The sequence below is a fragment of the Chaetura pelagica genome, unplaced genomic scaffold, assembly GCF_000747805.2.
Source record: "Chaetura pelagica isolate M959 unplaced genomic scaffold, ChaPel_1.0 scaffold106, whole genome shotgun sequence".
Classification (NCBI taxonomy): Eukaryota; Metazoa; Chordata; class Aves; order Apodiformes; family Apodidae; genus Chaetura; species Chaetura pelagica.
This window is the reverse complement of record NW_009954222.1, coordinates 1,518,883-1,536,802: the sequence shown is the minus strand read 5'-3', so window position 1 is coordinate 1,536,802 and position 17,920 is coordinate 1,518,883. Positions and strand designations below refer to the sequence as shown.

Below are 17,920 nucleotides of genomic sequence, written 5' to 3'. Positions count from 1 at the left end.
GGCCTAGGGTAGGTAGAATTCACTCTATCCAGAGTGAAAGGTCCCAGAGGACCTGGAGAGTTTCCAAGTCTCCATACACAGTTGGTTATGGCTTTAACGCTTTTTTTTCTGAACCAGCTAAGTATGTAATGTATTCTTAAGGACATAAGGAGTGTGCTTAAAGTTAGATATATTGAATATCTGCCCATAATGAGAGTGTCTAGAAAAGTAAGTTCAAGAGTCAGAAGTGGAAAGAAAATATGGGAAGTTAGGGAGTTGTAGGATAAAATATCCCAGAATATCTTGGATGTTTATGACAAAAATATCAAATGGCATATGTGTTTGCACAGCCATGAGGAACAACCATGCTCCTTAGACCCATTTTGATTTTCCACTTCCATGTTTGCTGCTCTAGAATCCAATACATGAGACAGAAGGAAGGGGAAAAAAAAAGGTTAACTAAGAAAAAAAAAACAGGGATAGCTCTGCAATTTTTAAGAAGTAATGAGAAATGTTAATAGCGGAAAAGACTGGGGGGAAACTGAAATGCCAGTCAAAGCGCTACTAGGTTACAAAGGGAGTAGATAAAAATCAAAGCTAGCAAATAAAAAGTGAGATCAGAATTTCTGTTTACTTTGGTCAATATTACATAAGTAATACATACATAGTATTTTGTATATGTGATATATGTATTACATGTATGATGTATATCATTATGTACCTGGCTGTATGTGTATATATATATATACAAACACTTATCTAGATAGTTTAAATTTATTGCAGCTTTTTTTCTGTGTACACTGTGATTCATAGCACTACCAATGCTTTGGTAGAAGAATCTCTTCAGCTTTTAAGTCATAAACTTCCAATTTAATCACAAAGTAAAATTAAACCGCCTTAACTGTGTGTGAAACATTAACTTATTTCCAAATCTATGTGTCTGTAGAAGAGCTGTGGGTCAGTTTCTTGCATTATCAGCAATTATTATGTGTGCAATGCCCAAACATGAAGAAGTTTAACTGATAGATGAATTTCAAAATCAGCTGCATGCTTAGGTAATTACATTCCTGAAACTGATAACAATAGGCAGGCTGTTATGTTTATTGAATTCTTTATTTCTCTTTGCATACAAAACCATTTTTTAAATAATACAAAATTTAAAGTCAATGTTTCAATTAATCTAAATTTTCTCCTCTGCACTTTAAGTACAAGACAATGAATAAGGTAAAATTTCCTAAACTATTATGTGCGATTAACTTTTATGGATGTGAAGTTGTGTTAAATACTAGTGACAAAAATAATAATCCACAACACTGACACCAGTCAGAGTGGAAATTTCCAATACAGGCATGAGACTGCAGCTTTGCAGATCTATTGTTAGTACTTGCTTAGAAGAACAATGCATATTAAAATCTACAGAGAATATAAACATAGTTAAATGTTTTATGAATTTTAAGAATAGCAAATGTAAAATAAAGTTTAATAAAGTGAACTTCCTACCCAGGAAGATATTTTTTGTTGGTTTATTATTTTAGGGGAAAAGATGACTATTTTACATTCTTTCAACACAGAGAACTAACCACTATGAATTTTCTAATAAGAATAATTAAATTCTGCCTATTCAAAGACAATTTTGAAGCTTTCTTGAACTTTAAAGACAATAATCTTCTATTCATTCTAAAAAGTTCTAGAAATGTTAGGTCCAATTTTCATCATTTCACTCTAATTTCTAGTGAGTTTTGTATATCCCATGGAAATAACTGTAATAACTGTCATTCATGGGCTTGCACGTGAGATCAACATATCACAAAATCACTGTCAATGGTATGATAGTGATTCTGACTTTTAATAGAGAAAATAAGGACTGAAGTGCAAAATGATGTAAATTTAGCTTTATATTTTCATTTATGCGAAATGTCACCAAAAATTATCTCCTGAGTAATTACTTCATCTTGGCTTTGATTTAATCTTACTGCATGGTAAATCTTGAAAGGAAAATACATGTATCGATATAGACATTAATCAATCTAAGCCTATACATTCTTTAAATTATCAAGTTATAATTTATAAAATATTTGAACTATTTTCAAAAGCATTTCACTGTTGTCTGTTTTGATGATGCAAAATTAATGTGATGCTTTCCAAAGAATTTAAAAAAATAAATATTTATTATTTATCAAGTATTTTAACCTGGGGTTTTTAGTAGTTGTTTGTTTGTTTGTTTGTTTGTTTTCTAAGAAAGCATATTTCAGTTTTAGCCAGATTGGAAGTTGACTGTAAATCTATGTAAAATAGATTTAATATTTTTAATTTGCAAAGGAATTCCTGGAATTTAATCCTCATATAATTGATCACACTTCATCAGTTGTCTTCCATTTAAATAGGAGAGTCCAAAGCACCCCTTTGTAAGGACATTTCAATGTACAGTTTTAGAGATAATGATTTGTGTACCACAGTTTAAATTAGTTCTTATCACTTTTACTTACCAATAGAGAGCTCTTTTTCCCTTTTGATTGAAAATTGAAGTAGTATAATAAAGTACAATAAAATGTAATAGAAAATTAATAGTGTGAACTAGATGTAATCAGTTATACAGAAACTAAGCATCTAAATTTATACAGAAACAGACTTACAGCAAAAATAGTTTCCTATAGTTCAGATTTGGTCATAAAGGCCATTGACTTTCAAATGTCCTTTTACACTTCTTGCTTAAGATATAATTTTTTACTGTGACAATGTGGATGGATGGAGCAAAAGCTTGAAGCATAGTTGCAGAATCTTAACTGAATGTTTTAATGTATTCAATATAATGAAAGTTCCACAAATAAAATACTGTCGTGAGGAAAGTACTTCTATTTTCTTTTGTTTTCACTTGATGAAATGAATAAAAAAGTGGTCTTTTTGTCAAGAAATGTGTAAAATTTTATAATATGCATTTCATTCAGTGAAAATACCAGAAAAAGGTTCAGATGCTAGAGACCTTGAGAGATCCGTAATAACAAAACAATACCTGATCACAAGGAAACAGGTGAAGGAAAGACCAAAGGTAACAAATAGCTTGATACCACAAATTTATAATGAACAGGATATTGCAATAAAATGTATGCAGCTTAAGGTTGCAGTTTATGAGGTAAATGTGGAGACTGTTCACCTTACTTCCTTTTATGCCAAGCAAACTCTTTTTTGGAGACAAAGACTTGAAAGAATAGGTGTTACTAACCAATTTATTAAACAATGAGTAGAAAAATAGGCAATGATGTTATTTTAGATAGTGCTTAAGCCCAGATACATACGTATTGGTCTGTGGAGTTACAATCTATCAAAAAAATATTCAAGGCAAAGCAGAAACCCTTAAAGTAAAATACAAATATAAATAAAAGCTTGATACATCCTTAAGACTTACATCCATTATAACTGTAAAATAAACGTTAAAAAAATGTAGAGAATAGAGGAGATCCTTTTCTTCTTTCCCCACTAGCTTTCCAGTTAATTTCTACTTTTTAGGTACTAAAAATTCTGGGTTATAGAGGAGGCAAAAATGGAAAATTCACATCTTCCATTAAAATAAAAACAAAAATATATAGTGGCTTGGTTCACCTTTTTTTTTTTTTTTTTTAATATAACAAAAAAAAATAATCCTGATTTTCTGTATGTTGTTTTTATGTTCCATTGTTGGTTTTCATCTCCATAAAAATCTGCAATTCCATTATGGATATGACGGCAGATTTGAACTTCGGTGTCCTTATGGACAGGAGGCAGGAGGTGAAAGACAGAAGAAAGAAATGTCAGTGAAATGAGAATTTAAGTAACATTGAAGCCAACAGATTGATACTAAGGTAGCTTATATTGCATTGGTATGAAAACCTGTAGTTATTTATGATCAATTAATTCTCCCAAAATTGCTATAAGCACACCAACTATTTAAAAAGACAGGAATACTTAGAATAGAATAATAAAATAATTCTGGTTAGAAAAGACCTATAAGATCATCAAGTCCAATCATTAACCTAAATACCAAATCCAGTGTTAACATCCACACCATCATTTAAACAGCTCCAGGTATGGTGATTCCGCTACCTCCCTGGACAGCCTGTTCCAGTGTTTGACAACCCATTCAGTTAATAAATTTTTCCTGATATCCAATCTAAACCTCCCCTGGCACAACTTGAGTCCATTTCCTCTTGTCCTCCCACTTGCTACTTGGAAGAAAGGACCAGTGTCCCTGTCACTACAATCTCGTTTGTCATAATTGTATAGAGCCATAAAGTCTCCCCTTAGCCTCCTTTTATTCAGGCTAAAGAATCCCAGTTCCTTCAGATGATCCACATAAGACTTGTGCATTAGACCCTTCACCAGCTTCATTTCTCTTTTCTGGACTCACTCCAGCACCTCAATGTCTTTCTCATAGTGAGAGGCCCAAAACTGAACACAGCATTTGATGTGTGGCCCCACCAGGGTTGAGTACAGGGGGACAATAACTTCCCTGATCCTGCTGCTCACTCTTCCTTATACGAGCCACGATGTCATTGGCCTTCTTGGACACCTGAGAACACTGCTAGATCATATTCAGCCAGCTTTCAATCAATCAAGTCCTTAGGACTTTCTCTGCTTTCTTCCAACCCAAAAATCCAACAACCAACCAAAAGACCCCAAACCATTAACCACCTAAGCATTAAATAGGGTGGAATAGTTCTTCAACAGACTAGCTTACCAGAGCACAGCAAAGCTCTAACAGAGCCATACTGTTTACCCTTTCAGAAGCAGCTGTTTAGAGATGAGTTTGAGAATCTTTTATGCAATATTGCCTAGTATGATGTACCACTATGTAGTTAAATTATTGTTATTTTTTAATGTTGACATTTGAGACGAAATGTTATTCTAGCTTTCACTGTTTCTTGACTGAACACCTGAGCTCTTTAAAGTATTTTCTTTGTAATATTGATTTGCATGTATATTAGATTTTTTGCTTTGGATTTTCCCCTAATCATCCGGAACATTACAGGGATATTTTTTCTGAATTATTAAGTACCTTGTCATTGTACTTTGCACTTTTAGTAAGTAGTAGATCATGACCCAATTCACTGAAGAGCTACAAATCATAATGACAACACTTACAATAATTTCTGAATCAGGTTCTCAGGATAATAGTGTGGCAAAGTTGAGAACCTTGTGTGTCATCTGCAAAGTTGAATGTAAATAAAGAGGTGGCAGGCAGGTCTTTACTTGCACAAATTTGCATTGTATTAACATGTCAGTATAATATCTTCTGGCCCAAGAGGACAGGGGTATTTTTATAATTCTTTTAATCAGCCTTGATACCTGCCTATGAATAAACACAGAAAGAGGTCTTTTCAAAAATGTGTCACTGAATATTCACTAAGGAAGGAAGGTCAGGTCTAATTCTCCAGTTTATTGCATACTGAATTCCCAGCTTGGCTTATGGCAGTCCTACATGCAGCATCCAAAGAACTATATTTGTATTTCACACCTCAAAATATTTACCAGTTTTAATTAATTGATGCATAATTTAAAATGAATTAGACTTTAATACCATTACTTTTCTTTATGTTGACAGCAGTAGTATGGAATAAAAGTGGTTGAAGATTTAAAGAGAGCAAGAACAAAGTAAGGAAAAGCAGCAGTGTTAGTTACAATAAATACAGAATTGTGTAAGTACGCTTCTGTGGACATGGGTGAGAAAGGAAATTTTTAGAAATTTACAGCTACCTGGAAACTAAACAAATGCAGAGCTTAAATTGGTGCAGTAAAGTCTATGTATTATTTAATCAAGTTCAATAATTGGATAACAAGTCACTGATTTATTTGTCTACTCACCTTCTATGTCATGATAACAGCATATATTGGTAGAGTAGGGTTAATGGTTTGATTTGATGATCCTAAAGGTCTTTTCCAACCTGTGTTTCTGTGATATTTATGTCTTCTTCTTAAAGGTAATTTCCTTATTTAAAACATTAATTGTTGGATACAAGTTCATCCTTTCCAGATAAAATTCCGTGTCTCTACAAATATTAAATGTATAGACTACAACACATCAAACACCATAGATATTTTTTCTTTACCATTTCATATTCAAAAGTGTCAACATGAAACTATATTTACTGTTTGTTTAAACTGACACTTCTTTAAATTTCACTCTGTGAAATTAGGTCTAGCAGGCAAATAAGAAAAAGCAGAGTTATAAATATGATAGACAGTGTTCTATTATTTCATAACATCACAGAAAATCAATTTAAAAATCCCACTCCAATCTCCAAGTATAAATAATTTAAACTGTACAGATCTCAGCACCTAATTATACATAATAGGATTTTTGCTACATAGCTTTGTAAAAGCAATCAAAAGGAAAATTATTGCCATTGCACACTACACAATATTAATTTTCAGATCTCATTTAGCTAAAAAATAACAGTTTTCTTTCATAAATCTAAGTCCAAATGCTTACATGAATTATTTTGCAGGCAGAAAAAAAAATTACTTCACAGTACATAGTTACTAACACAGTACTACAACTTAGTATCCTTCTTTCTTGTACTTTATTCTTGTTTTGTTTTGTCTACGTGTACAATTTGACTGGAAAATTTATTTTGCCATTTTAATTATTTTTTTTTTAGTTTAGGAATCTGCCAGTTTCAGATTGTATTAATAAACAACAATACATCAAGACACTAGTCTAGCTGGGACTATAGTCTACAGACTATATTCCCCACCAAGCACCTTTATTGCAGAAAATAGAGTTTAATAGGTACTGACTCTTGTATGACTAAATAAATATAAAACATTGAGTTATTAAGGTTTTGATGGTTTTCAGGGAAACCTTTCTACTCTACTTATTGCATCTAACTGCTCAGTGTAGTTTTGAAAACATATCTCCCCTTCAGAACAAAGTTGTTGTTTTTTTTCCTAAAAGAAATCCTCATGGTTGGGTTTCTAGTCTCAGCTGTCCAGTAATTGTATGTAAATTAGCATAAGCCAAATTCTTCAGAATGTCATGAAAATTAAACCAATTCATCAAAAGATGGATATAGAGTAAATTAGTCCCTCACTGCCTGAATAATTATTTTCTACCAATTAAAAAACTGTGAGATCTGATTCCAGCAATTTCCAGTTTCTTTATTCAGGTAAATAATAATGTTGTGGTTTTTAACTGTAATTCTTACAGTGCAAGCCTCCCTTTATCAATGTATGATTGCTTTTCTCAGCAAACAATACAGTACTAGAATCATGTGGCTCATTACATCCAAGAGTTTTTGGTTTGGTTTGGTTTGGTTTTGGTTGGGTTTTTTTGTGCCTTAAACTGGTTTTCTCAAATTGCTGAAGATGAGATGCAGGAAGTAAAGCTGTGAGGCCCTTGTGTCTTTTTCTTTTCTCTTAAGAGTCCTGAAACAGATCACAATGTTCTTCTGTTCAGTTTGCTTAATGACAAGACTTCAAGTGTCATCCTGAAATTGGTTATTTTCTCATTTAGGAACAGGAAAAGCCCATTCTATATAATATATTTTAATAAAAACATCATCTACATTTTGAGTGTAAATCTAGATGGATGTTTTATTATCTAATGTAATAGAACACAGAAAACAAAATTATATACTTTAATAACAGTTTAGTGCAGAATACTTACAGTGAACATGAAAACATGGTTCATGAAGATAAGGTGAACTCTGGTCTTCTAACAGTATCTTGACTACAAAAAAGATGAAAAATCTTATTTCACAAGACCATGCAGAAATTAGCTGCACCATTTAGAAGAAATAAAATGTACATAGAGTTCAGTACCTTTGCTCTTTAAGGAGGAGGAATTCTAGTGCACTAATAGAATTGGAGCTCTGACATTTCATCACAGACGGTTTAAAATTAATTTTATTTTTTTCCTATTAAAATTAATGACCTGGAACATTCAGAAAAGAGAATAGTCTTATTCCATCAATTTTAATGGAAAATATTTTGCTTTGTGATCTTGGTAGAATGTATCCCTTAAGATTTTTATTGCGGTACTGACATTTGCAGTTATCATAGGCTGTTCAGTAACTTCAGTAGAGGTTTTGATACAGAGGTGGGATGTACAACACTTCATTCTGTGTGATGGGGAGGCTAAAAGCAACACCTTTAGGCCTACCCTTGAATCCATATGTGTGATATAAAAATCACATAGAAGTTCTAGCATCTAAATTTTGATCAAACTACAAGAACAGGTAATGTTTGAATATTTAATTCATTTTATATGACATTATATGTTTATTTATTTGCTTGGATGGAGTTGAGGGTTTATTACCTACTTTTTATTGATTTAGGTTTTATTACCCTCTCCTCATATTTTTTTTAATCATGTTGCAAGCATTACCTGGAAGTAAATACTTCTGCATTGCTTAGAAGTTTTCTAAGTTGATTTCTTGGAAACCATAACGCAAGAATCAGACTGTGAAGTGTCATAGTTTATGGGGGTTTGAGCACAGGTAAGAAAGGCAGTCAACAGATGCAACAGTTTGTGCAACAGCTTCCATAAAAGGGTGTGGAAACTGAAGGCAGTATGTGTGGGCTCTGCAATGGTAGCTCCAGGGAGTACACATCTGGATAAAAGAGTGGCCCAGGAGAGCTAGGCCCTATCTCCTTTATGCTCAGAAAAATTCCATCTTGGTGTGCACGGGATCAAGCAAAGACTGTAGGAGGCCTGCATGGATGGATTGAGAGCTCCTGATTAAACTCAAACTAAAAAGGGATGCATACAAGAGATGGAAAATGGACAAGTGATCCAGAAGAAATAGAGAGGTGCTGTGTGGTTAGGAAAGTCAAAGCTGGTTTTTAGTTTAATCTGGTAAGTGACTCAAAGGGCAACAACAAAGGCTTGCTCTGGTCTTTCAACAGCAAAAGAAAAAAAACTAGAAAAAATAGGGGCTCACTGCTGACTGGAGCAGGGGACCTGGTGAGAAAGACCTCAAAAAGGCTGACATACTCAATGCCTTCTTTCCCTCAGTCGTTAAGACTGGCTTCAGGAGTCCCAGGTCCCTGAATCCAGAGGGGGAAGTCTGGAACAATTAAGACTTACTCTCACATGGGTAGGATCAAGTTGAGGAATATTTAAACCATGTACAAGTCCATGGAACCTGAAAAACATGCACCCATGAAGGCTGAATCTGGCTGATGTTATTGTGAGGCCAATCTCAATTATGTTAGAAAGATCATGGTGATCATGAGAGGTTCCTGAGCACTTAAAGAAAGTAAATTCCACTTGTACCTTCAAAATGGGCAAGAAGAGTCTGGAAAGACTCAACCTCAGTAAAGACTCAGCCTCAGACTGAGCTTTCCTCAAACTGAAAAGTCAGCCTCACCATGATCCCCAATAAGTTGATGGAGAAAACAATACTGGAACAGTTGCAGTTGATATTAAGGATAAGAAGTTGACTGGGAATAGTCAATATGAATTTGTGAAAGAAGATATTTCCTGATCAAGCTGGCTAGGTCCAGCTCACTTAGTGGAGTGACTCCAGCAAAGGGCCACAAAGGTGATTAAGGAACTGAAGCATCTCACATGTGAGGAGAATCAGATAGACCTGGGACCATTTAGCCTGGGATAAGGAAGGCTCAGGGGGATGTTGAAATACCTGATTAGAGGAAGAAAAGAAAATGGATCTGTGGTGTCCTCAGTAACACTGAGTAAATATATATATATGTAATATTATATTTTTATATTATATTAATTATATTTATCATTATATTATTATATTATTATATATTATATATGATATACAAGTGATACCATCTAAATGTAATTAACCCCTTTTTCCTGCGAGGGTGATACATGGCACAGACTTCCCAGAGAGGCTGTGGGGTCTCTATTCTAGGAGTTATTTAAAAGCCATCTGGATGTGGTCCTGGGCAGCTGGCTTTAGGTGGCCCTGTGGTTAGGCACAGAGGTGCTTGCCGTCAACCTCTCTGTGATAGATCTGCTGTAAGTGATTTTGGGAGTCTGAAGCTACAAAACACAATGGGAGAAGAATTACAACCAATTGAATACCTTGTTTTTCAGGTTTAAATCAGTTTTCTTTTAAGCCTGACACAAGATCAGATGGCAATAATGCAAAGAACATTTCCAAATTATTAAATATTTTGTCAGTTTTAACTTTGTATTTAAATTACTTCAGCCGTTGCTTGTTGAAGACAATTGGTTAACACAAGATGAACTTAGTGGTTGTAACTCATGCTTCTCAGCCATTCTTAAATAGCTATTCATTTTCTAAGTACACTGTTAAATCTACAGTTGCTGATGCTAGAATGAACCAATTTGTTTCCGTAAATTATTGTCATCAGTAATATCAAGACTTCTATCTCTGCATTGCTTAATTTCGCTGTTACAGTTTTATTTCAGAAGTTCTATACTTAGATTTAAAAGTCCCATATAATTTAGCTTGATGTAAAAGATATTCAATTATAATTTGCATTTTGGTATACTTACTGTAAGGTATAAAACATAAAACTAGAAACATATGTCTAACTAAATCTTTGATACTGACTTTGTAAAATTTGAGGGACTCATTTAATAACTTTCAATCAAAACTGTTTCCTCAGTTTAAGCAAAAGTTAGATGTTTATTTTTTCAGTACTACTTTTTCATTCTCCAATAGTGTATTTTGGATCTTGTTGAGTAGCGTGTTATTGTCTAAAAAATGTTTAGAGAAATACAACTAATATGGATGACAGAAAGATCATAGAAGGGCAGTGAAGTATAAGGAGTGGGTAGGATGGTGGTGGAAACAGAACAAGCAGAGAGATTTAGAGAGAAAATACAAATTTCCTTCAACAGCCTTTAATGATCTTTCAGTTTCAGCGCAATCTTTAAGACTAAATTGGTATCATCTTAGAATTCCCATATGATATTTGTATTGAAAAGTAAGCTGCAAGTATTTGACAGAAAAAAAAACCTCTGCATACAGGAGAAAGAATTGGTGTAGTTAGTCCAATCTTTCAAAACTGCCTGCTTTGGAAATGTTTTACTTTCTTAACCAAAAAAGCTGAACATATTAAGGGTTATCAGTCACTATTTCTCCTACTTCCAATCACTGTTATGCCAGATGGGATAGTGAATATCTTCTCCTGGGCATTCTTCCTTTTAGGATAATTCATTAGCAAAATAGAGTTGACATTATCGACTTCACTTTCAGAAAGAGTGAAAGTCAAGGAGACTGTTGTGTCCTGTAAGACAATATACAGTTCTCTGATTAAAAAGTGTTTGCAAAAATAAACAACACTTCATAATATGACTTACAAAGAATACAAATTTTTGTATTTTTTAAGTCTATCCTTCTGTGTCTCCACTTTGCAATGTGCGCGATTAATGTAACATTATGCTCTTTTTTTTTTTTTTTTTTTTTTTTTTTTTTTTTTTTTTTTTTTCCCCAAAGAGCTTGAAATAATTTGAGGAAAATGCCACAGGGCTGTAGAAAAGTGTTTAATGGTGTGGTATGGAAGTTAGCTTTTGTAAATTCTGGTGGGCTATGTGAAGTTACACTGGTGTTAAGAATGCTGAGCCTACCAGTAAAATCTTTGGACTCCTGACAGCAAATCTGGCATGGTCCTATCTGTATGTAATAGATAATTGTTTCTGGAGCTAACTATTCTCAAAATAGCATCCATGGTTTTTTTCTGCAGAATATACTATTTGGTTTGCCTTGGCTCTCTGGAGAGAGGCACGATTGGGAAACCAATTCAACTTGTTTTTGTCTTATTTTACAGAGTTGTTTGACAGACCAAATCACGAAAAGGTCTCTGATACAATAAAGTGGTGAGGTTTCAGAAGGTGACTTTCTGTTCCTCCTACATCATAATACCTGTGCTATGTAATCTGTTAAGCAATAAATGACAAATGGGTGGGAGGTAAGGACACTTACTAGTTTAGCAGCCTACTGGAATGGGCAAGTTTGTACATGAGTGAGAGCAGAAGAGAGACAATAGTTTTACTGTTAAACAACATGAAAGAAAAAAAAACAACATGCACAATTAGATTCATTATATAAGCCTAGCTGTTTCTGCCACAGACTTTTCTGTCCCAGAAGACATCTCATTGTCTATGTCATGATTATGTGAAAAATCTTCCATTTCTGTCATTTCAAACTGTCATCAATTGATGCCCTGCAATTATCAATTGAACAGGTCTTTCTAGCCCAGTCTTCAGAGCTGTTGACTTGGGAAGACAGATTTCATCCAGCACAAATATTGCAAGAGATAGGCTGTACCGAATTCAAAGAGACTGTGTTATCCATGCCCTAATTTGGCAAATTTGTATAGACTCATAGATTTAATGGCCTCAGGTTACTCCTGTGATCATGTAGACTGACTTTCACACATTATTTCTCCACAGCATTTCTATTATGAGGACATGCCATCTGGAGAAGGTTGAGCAAGTAACAGAGAAACTGACACATTTCTAAATGCGTATAAAACCTTACCATCATTGGTTAAAATAAGGAATGTTCTTCTTAGGCTTAATTCAACAAGTTGCTAATTCTTTTCATTAGAGCTTATTGTTCCTCTTACAGTTAGACTTGTAATTGTACAATATTTTTTTTTTATGCCAGTAATTTTACACTACAATTGGATTTCCTCTTAGAAAAAGTATTTTTATAATCCCTACTTCTCTTACGGCATTTGCATCAGATTTTCTACATTATAATATTTTTTTTTTGTAATTCTTTTTGAAGAGTGTATTTGTCTAGTAATTTTAAACACAGAGGGCCAGAACTCCACCAGTTACTAAGGTGCAAATGTAGGGATATCAATGCATTTGATTGAATGTAGAGAAGAGACTTTAAATGTGTAAACCCATAGCAAGTTAGTATGTACTGTAGTCAGCAGCATAAAATATGACTTTTGTAGAGAAGCCCTTCTGTCTTTGTCCTGTATGGAAATAATAATTTTCTTATAGCTTTGCCAGTAAATGTTCATATTATAGAAGCAATACAAACTGACAAACTCAAACAGGCAGTCTTTTATTCAATCCCTAAAAGTTCCCCAAGCAAAATAAACATCCATATTTCTTCATTGTGTAGCTGTACTCCGTTCACATCTTTTGACAGAGGAGCATGACATGAATCTCACACCAAAACAACATTTTTGTTTTGGCATTTTCTAAGTGCAACATGTCTCTATGTCAAGGTAAGATTAATTTGTGTGGAAATCGAATTGAACATCAGGATAGCAAAGTATGTATGACTTATTCTGTAAGGTCAGATGAGTTCAGAGAATATTCTGATGAACTTTAAAAGCCAGTTGAATTCACAGTACAACACCAAGTGGTAAACACAAAGTAGAAGACATTGGGGAAATAATCTGAAGGAACTGTGCATCCACCATACATTGTAAAAACTGAGTGAAATTCTCATTATATAGAAGTCAAAGAAGGTATTTTTCTGTGTGAAGCCTGGTTAAAGGGTGTGACAGGAAATGCAGAGAAAAAAATCCATTACATTAATGCAATGAGCTCATAATTTTCTTTGTCATTAAAAAAGAGAGGCTCTAAATTCATGAAAATGCAGGAAGAAGAGTATTTTGATTAAGAGAAAAGCAATTTTAAAAAAAGAATTAAATAAACAGGATGGCTTAATTTTCAGAAAAAAGAAAAAGAGATGAGAATAAAACTCAAATATGAAAAGAAGTGACAAAAAACATGAAATAGAGAATAAGATAAAAAGAGTAAATTGAGGTCAGCTCTCTTTGTCCTACTGACAGAGAAAAATAGCTATTTGAGGGAAAAAAGGTGGAAATTTAAAAACTGATGAGATGTTTTGACATGCATCATAGTTTCATTCTGAAATTCACTGCATAATAATACAACTCTGCTTATGTGTGAAGGAGAGAGAAGGTTTGTGTCTTTATCTAGACGCCAAGTATACATGTATGTGTGTGCATAGAAACAGACACCTCAGCTTTCTTTGAATAGGACTGATTTTTTATTCCAACAAGTATTTTATTTTCTATTTAACTTAGCATTAAGTGCATGAAAAGTTAGAGAGTACTGTCTTCTTATAGTAAATTATAGCAAATACTATTTGACAATATAAACCTGTTTGTTCAAGATTTAAGAATATTTGTAGCTATTAGGTATTAGGATAAAACAAACACATAAACAAACCTCCACAACTAAATCATGTTACCTCCTGATTTTTCTATTCAAACTCTAATTCATCTTCCCCCATGTTTGCTACTGGTTGCATTCTGAGATAAGAAATTGAGATATGAATTCAATGTAATATTCACTTTAATATTCTGGAAGCAAATATAACTGAAACTTGTGATTGAATAAAAAGCATTTATAAGCAAGACTTTTCATACCAGAAGAAAATGGAGAATGAGTTCACAGAAGATTCTACAGAAAAAAGATGAGGCTCAGACATTATAAGAAGGAAAATTTCAGTAAGGGTTAGAAGGGTTTTAAAACTCTTTTTTGAAGTTTAACCTCCCTGCCCCACCTGAAAAACCCCAAACCAACACCCAAAGTGGAGGAACACTTTCTGTGACTGCTGAGATGAGACTTGTTCAAACTCATTCATAAATATAGTTATGAATTATGCCAAATTAACCTACTTAATTTAATAACCTAATTAATTCATTTTCTGGAATAGAACAAAACAGAGTTCTATACAGAAAGTGGAAACTTTACATTGTTTTACATGAAAGACAGTTTTCTGCAAGTAAAAACAGCAACATTCTCTGAAACTTTAGTGATCTGCTGATCTCTGACTTTTTGATGAGTTAGATCATGTGAAATGGAATGGGGAAAAAAAGATTTAGGACTAGGATTGTATTTTGCCTGAGATTTTCAGAACTGCTCACTTGAGATCATGGATTCATACAATGGAATTACTGAGCTCACTGAACTGTAACAAGCAGTGCTTAGCTGTAGCATATCTTCCAGACAGAAACTAAACTGTGAGGCAGGTAATCCATTAGTTCCCTTGAAAGGGTAATTTAAAATCCTCATAGTTAAAAATTTCTTATTGAAATTTTCCTGCTTCAGCTTCCATGCTTCAAATTTTGTTTTACTTCTCTTCATGAGAGAAAGAATCCTTATAAATCCAGCATTATTTTCCTGTGGAGATACCCATTGTCTTGTAAGGTAAATTGTTGAAGAACCTTCAGTTTCTCAATGTAAGTTACTTGCTTGATTGAGTTTTTCAGTTCTTTGCCAGTCCACCAAGCTTCCCAATAGTGAAAATTTGTGCATTTTCTTTCACATAATTGACAAAAATGCTGTAAACATCAGACTTCTTTCTCTTCCCTGTGGAACTGTGATAGAAACAATCCCGTTTGGTGAAATCCCCCTTAGATTACCAATAATTTTGAATCTATCAGGTATCCAGCCCTTAATTTATGTATTATATTCTTTCCTGATACTCCAAATAACTAATTCATAATCAGAATATTATGAGATACTAATTTAAACAGTATACAGAACTCCAAAACTATCCCATCATTGACACATTATTCTATGAAGCAAGTAAACTTCTGAAGGAATGCCATCAGGTGTATTTCACAAAATCTATTTTTCATAAAGCCATGTGAGTGACATTAATTTTATTTCTGTTTGTTAATCTTGAATCAATCAAATGTGAAATTGGTGTTTACATTTTCATTTTGAATATGCAAGTTTAGTTGTTGGCAGAATTTTGGAAATTTTAAAATATTTTGTTTGCTATTGATAGAGAAAGCATACTTTTATCTTCTCTCACTCTCCCCTTCATTTTAGGAGTTACAGTGCTTGAAGGGCCTATTTATGCAGTGGGAGGACATGATGGTTGGAGTTATTTGAATACAGTTGAGAGGTGGGACCCTCAAACTCAGCAATGGACATTTGTGGCAAGTATGTCAATTGCCAGAAGCACTGTTGGAGTAGCAGCATTAAATGGCAAGTGAGTAGGGTATTCTTGTATGGTTGAAATGCATTTCTTAGAGGGATGAATAACTGTGACATACAGTAGCATGTAGCTTTTAGCATGTTATAAAAGAGGGTGTCCCTTAAAATACATGCAGTCACAGTTGTGCATACCCTTCTATGTCTCAAGGGTCTCACATTTTTTTAAATACATAATTTATATATATTTTCTATATTATTTTTGTTTAATATTTCTGTAAAATGCTTCAGTCTATAGACATGAAATTGCAGTGTGTATGGTATAAACCAATTCAGGACAAATTGTCAGGACTCATCTGACTTTGATGTTTTATATGTCAGTTCTAGTTAACCAACTGAGTTTATCCATCTCATGTAGTCATGTACCCAGTGATAAGATTTCTTGCAAATGCATTTTGTACCTTGCTTTGGCTAAACATTGAGCTATTAAACATTCCTTCTCTGAAGGCAACTACATTTACATAGGAAGTAAACAGAAATTTAATTCTTCTCAAACCAATCAGATGGCGTTAAACCTGTAATTCTAATTGTGTTCAGATTCTAAGTTTCTCTTTCACTTTTTAAAATTTGAATGGGGCACTTATTAAAACTCATTTTACAGTAAATGTTTTGTATTTCTTGTTGCTTATTAAAGTACTTGTTTTTATCTGTGTGCCTAAGAAGTATATGATGTAAACTGTAATAATTATGAGAGAGGGAAGGAATTCATCACACATCAGATATTTTTGTTTAGACATCTACAACTGAGCCACTTGTCCTAAACTTGCTTTATGGTCAGTGGAAGACATATGTACTTTTAGAATATATATATATTTTAACTTATTTTAGACATTTATGTTAAGACAGCATGAATTCTGCTCTTTAAGTGCCTATTGTTCTCTACTTAGTATACAGGAAACCTGAGGATTCTGTCTCAGATTCTAACTTCTATGTTTTTGATATGTTAAGTGAGGAAGATTAATTCCACTGTGGACAACTGAACATAAATAAAGGGCAGTCAGTAAAGAATGCCCTAGGATTGGTAGCAACAGAGCAAGGCAAATTTCTGGAATATTGTTTTCCTCGTACTTTATTGCTACTGAACTGCAAGTAATAAAGGATGAGAAAGAGCTGCAGATGTGGGATGGAATGAGAGAGTGAGTGTTGAGTACATTAAAAAAGACAGTAAAAGTTAGGATAAAAGGTATATACAGAAAACAAGGCTATTGGGTTTCCTGGTTGACTATACTGTTGCATAATTCAACAAACCACTACATTTTGTCCACTCAATTTCTTCTAATTGCAAATAATTCAGTTTTGATTATACAGTTGGATAAACTCCCTGAATTTTTTTTTTTATATTAGACTATGTTCACCACAGCTAAGATAAAGGATTTAAATATTAAGCTGAATTGATTTCTGGGATTGTCAGACTCTTTCCAATGACTGTAAAAGGCACTGGATGTAAAAGTCAAATAAGGAACTTAATTAAACCCACTATGTTACAAGACCTATAGAAGATCATGTACCTTTCTGTACAGAGGCAGGAGGCTTGACAGAGCACCCATAATCCCAACATTATGACAATATGCAGTTGTGTTTTTTTTAATCAAATTCCAAATTAATTAAAAATACAGACTTTAGAAATGTTAACTAATCTTAGGAGTTTTTCATATTACAGTTGTACCTTATTTGCAGAGTAACACTGGATAAAATAGACTTTGTTGGATGCATTAAATATTAATATTATATTATTTGATTAACTGTATCGTATACTCAGATGATCTACTTCTCATCCATGACATTAGGAGCTAGTCTTACGTTGCAAAATCACCTGCAGACCACTGAAGCTTAATTATAATGGTTTATTTTTATGAAGTCACAGTGGCATTGAAATGTTCCAGAGTAGATCAAATGTACAAAGCTGCTTTAACAGCCCTGTAATTCTGAAATCAAATGGTTGTAATAGTGTATGAGCCGTGCAGCAGAGACAAGATATAGACAATTAATCCTGCAGATATAGATCCAAAATTTTGAAGAACT

At 33.5% G+C, this 17,920-nt stretch overlaps 1 protein-coding gene across 1 annotated transcript in view; it reads left to right on the top strand.

Moving 5' to 3' along the window:
- Positions 1–17,920, top strand: part of KLHL1 (kelch-like family member 1) — a 146,012-nt gene that overhangs the window by 107,420 nt on the left and 20,672 nt on the right. The window contains exon 7 of the mRNA XM_010003488.1: positions 15,734–15,896. Within this exon, the coding sequence (XP_010001790.1) occupies positions 15,734–15,896 (163 nt within the window). The remainder of the gene's footprint in view (positions 1–15,733; positions 15,897–17,920) is intronic.